Source organism: Myotis brandtii, unplaced genomic scaffold (genome assembly GCF_000412655.1).
Source record: "Myotis brandtii unplaced genomic scaffold, ASM41265v1 scaffold8, whole genome shotgun sequence".
Taxonomy (NCBI): domain Eukaryota; kingdom Metazoa; phylum Chordata; class Mammalia; order Chiroptera; family Vespertilionidae; genus Myotis; species Myotis brandtii.
The window spans coordinates 7,150,902-7,158,901 of record NW_005371219.1 but is presented as its reverse complement, the minus strand read 5'-3'; the positions used below and the strand labels follow the sequence as shown (position 1 = coordinate 7,158,901).

At 43.6% G+C, this 8,000-nt stretch overlaps 1 protein-coding gene across 3 annotated transcripts in view; it reads left to right on the top strand.

Annotated features, from left to right (window-relative positions):
• Positions 1 to 7,499, top strand: part of FIG4 (FIG4 phosphoinositide 5-phosphatase) — a 102,030-nt gene extending 94,531 nt beyond the window's left edge. For all 3 annotated transcript variants that reach the window (XM_005883762.2, XM_014531381.1, XM_014531382.1), the window contains one exon: positions 6,687 to 7,499. In XM_005883762.2, the coding sequence (XP_005883824.1) occupies positions 6,687 to 6,864 (178 nt within the window). In that variant the 3' untranslated portion in view covers positions 6,865 to 7,499. The remainder of the gene's footprint in view (positions 1 to 6,686) is intronic.
• Positions 7,500 to 8,000: the final 501 nt, after the last annotated feature.

Here is an 8,000-nt window from a genome sequence, read left to right as displayed (position 1 = left end):
TGCACTGCTGGTGGGAATGCAGACTGGTGCAGCCACTGTGGAAAACAGTATGGAGTTTCCTCAAAAAATTAAAAATGGAACTTCAATTTTTTATCCCAAGAAACCAGAAACACCAATCAGAAATGACATATGCACCCCTATGTTCATAGCAGCACAATTTACAATAGCTAAGATTTGGAAACAGTCTAAGTGCCCATCAGCAGATGAGTGGATTAAAAAAGTGGTACATCTACACAGTGGAATACTATGCTGCTGTAAGAAAGAAAGAACTCTTACCATTTGCAACAGCATGGATGGACCTGGAGAGCATTATGCTAAGCGAAATAAGCCAGTCGTAGAAAGATAAATATCACATGATCTCACTCATATGTGTGATATAATGAACAACATAAGCTGATGAACAAAAATAGATCCAGAGAGAGAGAAGCATGGAACAGACCTTCAACATTCAGAGGGAAGGCATGGGAGTGGGGGTGGTAAGAGATCAACCAAAGGACTTGTATGCATGCATATAAGGATAACCAATGGACACAGACACTAGGGGCATGAGGGCATGTGCTGGGGAGTAGGGGTGGCCGGGGAGAGGTCAAAGGAGACATATGTAATACTATATATAATACTTTAAACAATAAAGAATTTTTAAAAAAGTAATCTGTTATCTGTCACAGTCTACCTCTCTAGCTATCCAATTATCCATGAATATGTTCTTGCTATAAGTAGAACCCCCTTCCCCCTCCCACTAAGATATTGCATCCCACTCAAAGTCCAGGATCTCTGGGGTTAATGCAGCTGTCTTTACCAGGCCCAGATGAGGGCTTCTAATCTAGTGACCTATAAACAAAAATATTGTCTGTCTGCTCCCAACATACAATGACAAAAGGAAAGAAAAACCCTCATTCCAAAAGGGAGAGAATGGGAAACATACAACTGCCATTGCTATTAGCAGCGATGAAATTCCATTAGGCAAGAATGAGGAAAGCACCCGAATTGGATAGTGGGGTAAGGTCCTTGGTATACTAGCCGTCTCCCATTCGCTGCAGTAACAGTATAGCTGATAGGCAGTCATGTTTTAATGTCCCTAAGGCTAGTTGTACTTCTGCTGCCATACAGGCACCACCTCTAAGCACATTAGCTTGATTTTTTTTCAACATGATAAAGCAACTATATCACCTTGGTAGAATAGATTCATGACTATACTTCCGTGTATATGCGTAACTTGTGAAGATACAAGCATCCTAACAAGGGGACTCAAAAGAATCAATGGATGGTCACAAAAATAAGCCGTTAGAATGGCATCCACAATCTAAGGGCTCAAGGGCCTGAGAAACATTAAAGGCTAGTAAGAGAGAAAACCATTTCATGGCAATGTGTACCATAGGCCCCTCTGCCTGTTTGATGATAAGGGTTGTTATTTAAATTACAAAATTACAAAACTGGCAGAAAGACAAATAGACTCATGATCAAGGGCTCGTACTAGTCAAGCATTTGCTGAGGCACTGAGCCCCTGAGCCCACAGCATCTGATGGACATGAACATGCCTTAATTATAGTTTTCTCCTAGAAAGTAGAGAAAGTAACAAGAGAAATGACCTAATGATGACCGTCATCTGCAAATAAAGGAGTTGGCCGAGGTATTTTGTAAGGTCTTATTCAGCTATGATATTCTTTCGATTCTGTGACTTGGTCATGACCGACAAAGAATGATTTGGTGAGGTGAAAACAGCCATGTTGGGAGAAAACTTGGAGTTTGTGGTAGCAACAGAAGGGACCACTAGAAGGGAAATATATTGTATTTAGAACCATTACTCAATTTTCTGGAAATGCCACATGGGATTTGATGTATGCCAAAATGCTAATGATAGGAAAAGTACACGATTTTAACATATGAAAAAGTATCACATACCGTATATAAAATTATTGAAATTATACAAATATTATCTAGTTCTTCTGTTACCAACTGCAAATCATCATAACATTACTAAATTCAGAAGACATTTCAATCTGACCAATTAAGTATTTTCTTGTGAAGCCAACATGTGTTTACCGGGTTTAAGTCAGAAAAAAAGTTTTACTTCAACAGGAATTGAACTTTAAAAGGGACTCAAATATTAGTTCTGCATCCAAGTGTGAGATATGGTTATTATCAGACATGGTCAGATTTTAACCAAGTGAGTAATACCACATTTAAGAAAGAGCATGGAAGGGCACCAGTAAGATTTTCTCTAAAAACATGTGGTGTGTCTAATGGATTTCTGTCTGAAGGGCTGCCCTTCTGTGAATGGGGACGGCAGTCAAGGCTAAGTGTCATCCGGCCTCGCTGTCTGAGTGCACCCAGCAGTATGGGGTAAGCAGCCCACAAATGAGCTGGCAAATACATTATTCTAAACAAGACTGTAACATTCCTTGAGGGGAAATGCAGAGCTCTCCTCAAAGATGGACCTAGGTATCCTATATAATAAAAGGATAATATGCAAATAGAACGGCAGAACAACAGAACAACCAATCAAAGTGTAATATGCTAATGATATGCTAAGGCTGCTCAACCGCTCGCTATGATGTGCACTGACCACCAGGGGGCAGACAGTCAACTGGTCAACCAGTTGCTATGACGTGCACTGACCACCAGGGGCAGATGCTCAGATGGTAGGTTAGCTTGTTGCTGGGGTCTGGCCAATCCGGAGTGAGCAAGATGGGCTGGACACACCCTAGAGCCCTCCCTTGGTCCCTCCCCGGCCCAATCGTGCACCAGTGGGGTCCTTCAGCCTGGCCTGTACCCTCTCAAAATCCGGGACCCCTCAGGGGATGTTGGAAAGCTGGTTTCAGCCCGATCCCGAGGCCATTCCCATTGGGAGAACACCAGACTGCAGGGCTCATGGCTGGTAAGGGCTGCTGCAGCAGCGCAAACCTCTCCTGATCGGGACTGGAGCGGCAGGTAGGAGCTGCAGGCAGCATTAGACTGAGGGTTTCGGCCCGATCCCTGCAGGCCACCCAGAGGGACCCCACCTGTGCACAAATTCATGCATCAGGCCTCTAGTTGTAGATAAAAAGAAATGAGCCTACAAATTTTCACATCATTTCGTGTTTAAATACTGTTGTTTTTTTCTTTTCCATACAGAAACAGATGCCATGTAAGCTAATAAAAAGGCAATTCCAAGTAGTATTGGGAATGTTAGTGGGTTTACTGCCATCTCTGCCCAGTGCCTTCAGAGACAAAATGCCAACCAGCAGGCCCTATGAGGGTCGTGGATGTTCTTGTATTTTTTCCCCACCTTGGATATGTATAAGCCAACAAGAAAATCATTAGCAAATGTGTGGTGAATCTAATATTGCTGCTTCTCTTTACAGTTGTTACAATTATTATGTTTACAAATGTTAAATGATGCTTTCTCAGTAGAGTTAGTGGTAGTATATCATTCAAAAAGATATACCTTGCTTTAAAATAGTCAGTTTTGCTCATTGTCCACAAAAAGATTTTTTTTGTGTGTGGCATTTTAGATAATTTTGGTCTCCTTAGACCAAAGATTCTTAAACTTTACCAAGTATCAAAACCACCTGGAGGACTTGTTTCACCTTTGCTGCTCCCCACCCTCAGGGTTTCCGATTCCGTGGGTCTGGGTGAGCCTGAGAACCTTCATTTCTAACAAGTTTCTAGGTGATGCTGCTGTCTGGGGACCACACTTGAAAAACCGCTGCCTTAAGACTGAGGAACAAGCCCGGCTGGTGTGGCTCAGTGGTTGAGTGTCAACCCATGCACCAGGAGGTCACCCGTTCGATTCCTGGTCAGGGCACATGCCCTGGTTGCGGGCTCGATCCCCAGGTGGGGGTATGTAGGAGGCCGCTGATCTATGTTTCTCTCTCATGGATGTTTCCATCTCTCTCCCTCTCCTGTCCTCTCTCTGAAAAAAAAAAAAAAAGACTGAGGAACTCATTCTCATTATAGATATGCCTTAAGCTTCTTTCTGGCCCAAATCCATTAATAAACATTTTAACATTACAGTTTTGTTATTTAATATAGACTTTGAATCTAGAAGAATAAGGGGGGGGGGGGGGCAGGTTGATACATTTGCTGACTCCCTGCACTGTTTTGAAACTGTGATGAGGTAGTGTTGGAGCCCTGAATCATCAATGAGCCCCCCCCCCCCCCCCCCACACACACACACACTCCACCAGCACGCAGTCTGGTGCCATTTAAGGCCCATGTTCGGCATTTCGTGTTTAGAGTGTTTGTAATGGTTTGACTCCACGTGCAGTGAAGCAGCTTACTGAGAACTAGGGTGAGGACTCCTGGTTGCTCACTGAAAGCCCAGGCACCGGGTGGAAGTGGCTGGTCTGTGGCCCTGTTTGTGTTGTGCTGGCCGTACATGGGCAGGCAGTCGCTGGGCCTGGGCTGTTGCCTCCTGCACCTGCCTGCCTGTGTCTTTAGCGGAGGCCTTTGGTGACCGGGCATTTTCCCTTCTTGGCTACATTCCCAGACCGTGTCTTGCTCCATTCATTGGACGTCTGGTGTGATTTCACCCAGAGAGGTCTTCATTGATACACAGAGGGTTCCTGGCAAAGGCCTGGCTTCAAAGACAGGATAGAAACCGTTCATCCTATGTAAAAATTAACTTTAAATGTCCCATCTGTAAAATGGAGAGTATAATCCCAGTGTGTCCTGCTTCCAGGATGGGTGCGAAAATCAAAATAATATATGTGAGTGGGATGTGAGAGGGAGGAGACAGACAGGTGGAGAGGGTGTGGTTCAGGAGGCGTTACTGTGGCTGGCGCTCTGATGACAATCTCTCAAAAGGCTAGTGGAGCCTCCTTTCTAAAGGTCAGGTTAAAATGATTTGACTGAATATTATCAATCGTTGAAGGATTCTAGCATCTCACTTTGAATTATGTAAATGACGGTAGAGTTGCTGTGTTTTTGTGAGGGAAAACTGAGAAGAGTTCATATATTACTCACCCTAATTACTCACCATTATAATGTGTCAGCCACAGAAATTACAATAACAGTGACTTTTGTTATCTTGAAGAAGAGCAGGAGTGCCAGGCTGGTGTACAGACTGAGGTTCAGAATCTCAGGATTCTTTCACCTTAGCCATTGATTTTTTTTTAAAACTGTGAGTAAACCATTTTATCCTTTGGTTTTTGTTTAATTAAATGAGGATCCAGTCTAAGATTACATGACATTACCAAGAGTGCTTTGGAAAAAAGGGAGTATTTCATAAACTATACATCAGATTTGAGTTTAAATATGTTACCAAGGTGCAGACAATGGAGGTTAGCTCCAGGGACCCCAGCCCAGGTTCTGCGGGACTTTGTCTTTGTGTCATCTTGGTGCCCTGATGGGGAGAGCTGCCCTCCCTCTGGAGGCCCAGCCTGGGCTGAGCGATCCAGGGTGTTGCAGTTGCACTCCCAGTGCCTCACAGCGTCGTTTTAGATGACCATCCTCCCCCATCGGTGGCCTCTTCTTAACCTTCCACCCACACTCTGCACATACTCACTCCGCATCGCACCTGACTTGGTTGACTCATCCCTTGAGGACCTGCCTCCAGTTAAGAATGTAATAACTAGTGGGTGCCCAACCTTCGTTGAGTGGAGGGTGTGTCAGACTCCAGGCTGCATTATGACAAGGCCTTTCTGGAGGCAGCGCCTTCCCCAAGGGGTGGATGGCAATTTCACGCACTACAGCGGGCTAGGTGGGTGGGAATGGAGGAGTGTTTTTGAATAGAGAGATTCTTGGGTGCTTTTCAGATCACCTCAGAAAGGAAGGAAGCTGCCTATGACAGATCCACAATCCCTCATCCTAAAGCCTGAGGCCAGATGTGTTTCAGAATTCAGAATTTGGGGGATGTTTGCATACCAAGATGGTACATAGGCCTTATAATAATATCCCCAGTGTGATTCGAGGCCTTGTCTGATCATCAAATACCGTAACAGTCCCATGAAGAAGTGAGATGAGTATTGTCAGTTCAGGTTAGGATGTGCCTCCAAATGAGTTTCCATTGGGTCAGGTTCTACCAGCAAAGTAACATTAGGTCATTAAAGCTTTTAGGATTTCAGAACTGCAGACAAGGAATTATGCACCTATAGTTATTAACAATGGCTCACGTTTACTGAGCACTTATTGTGTGCCAGGCACTGTGCTAATTGAGCACTTCACACACATAAACTCTATTCCTCTTACCAGCCAGTGAGATGGGAATTACTAGTATCTTCTACTTCACAGATTCCTACTAAATCTTCCTTTAAAAAACTATTGATACCTGTTAGAACTAATAAAAGAATTCAATAAAGTTGCAGAATACAGAATCAATATACACATACAAAAAATGATAGAGTGCCTACTATGTGGCCAAGGAGCAAATGGTCCCTACAGCCCCCACCAGAAGTTTCTCCAGTCATGTGAGGGGGGAGACGGGTGTAGAGACATGGGTGTGCCCACAGCTGTGGGAACAGAGGAGGGTGCCTGCCCAGCCTGTGCTTCAGGAAAGGCTCCCTGGGCAGGTTCTGGCCCAGCTCTGTCCTCTAGGCAGGGGAGGAAGCCAGCCCAGAGGGACAGAGGTCACTATAGCCCCTCATTACTGCTAAGTCCGCATGTTCAAGGTCAGCAGCTCTCAGACGCATTGAGACCCCCGCTCCCTGTGGTCCTTCCTTTATTTTCTTTAATGTAGCCCTCTTCTCTTCTCTTCTCTGTTGTAGGACACCCATCTCAGCTTTCTCACAAGATAATATCTATGAAGTTCAGCCACCAAGAGTGGACAGAAAATCTACTGAGATCTTTCAGGCCCACATCCAGGCCAGCGAAGGTATCATGCAGCCCCTGGGGAAGGAAGACTCCTTCGTGTACCGGGAGTACATCCGAAACCGCTACCTGTGAGGAGAGGGGCCAACCAAGTCCGTTTGCTTATGTTGTCATCTGCTTTGTCTCATTTTAAAAGGGTGATTTCCTGGCAGTCCTTTATATCTAAAGGGTTTTCCTCTTTTTGAAACTGGTGAATTATAAATTATAGGTTATAAAGAAATGACTGACTATTTTTGCTGTCATTGTCTTTGCTTTATTTTAAAAATGCTTTGCTTAGAAATGCGGTCAATATAGTATCACATCATCACATTAAGAAATTAATTTAATGGTACTTATTGAGCACCTGCTGTGTGCCAGGCAGTGTAGTAGGGTCTGGGAGTAACCACAGTAAAAAAAAAAAAGAGAGAGAGAGAGAGAGAGACCAATAAATTCCTGCAAAATGAAGTCAGATTATTTTTCTTTGTAGTTAACATATATTTAAAATTTATTCTGATGGTTTTTATGTTAACTTTGTGTTTTGATAAAAACGTGTATTACTTTGAAGCCCTTAAATATTTATGGATAAAGATGTCAGCAAAGTGCTCTCTAATGAGCCAAATACTAGTCACTGTAAATCTGGGAAAAAGTAAACAGGAGGTCTTTGAACTATCCCGACCAACTTTCTATAGATATGAAGTTATGTAAAATTAAACATGAAAAATCAGTTACCTGCATAACTTTTATAGTGTGCCACTGTGTTACTTGATTTGACATTGGGTGTCCAGTCGGGGTTGACTCATCATGCGCACATACGGTCTGTTCTCTGTTCAGTTCAACATCGCACCAAAGTTTCTTATCTATGTTATAAAAATGTCAAGTATTGAAGAGATTCACATTAAACGTCTTGAACAGAAATTGTGTTCACTAAAGCAAGTCAAGTTTATTAAATTTTTTATGATGGATTTATTTTGAAAGTTTTATATATATTCAATTTTTATGCTCTCTAATATTTTGTATTTATTTATCCTATCATAATTATCCTACATAATAAAGAGTTAAGATGCAAATGGTCGTCACACCGTCACACTGTCATGCCGGGGACAGGGGACCTGAGGCCGGGCTGGGGGACCTGAGGCTGTGTCCCCCGCCCGGCAGGGCTTGATAAGGGTGGGGCCAGCCAGGTCTGGATCTCACCCAATGGGAATGGGGCCAGCTGGGTCTGGGTCTCACGT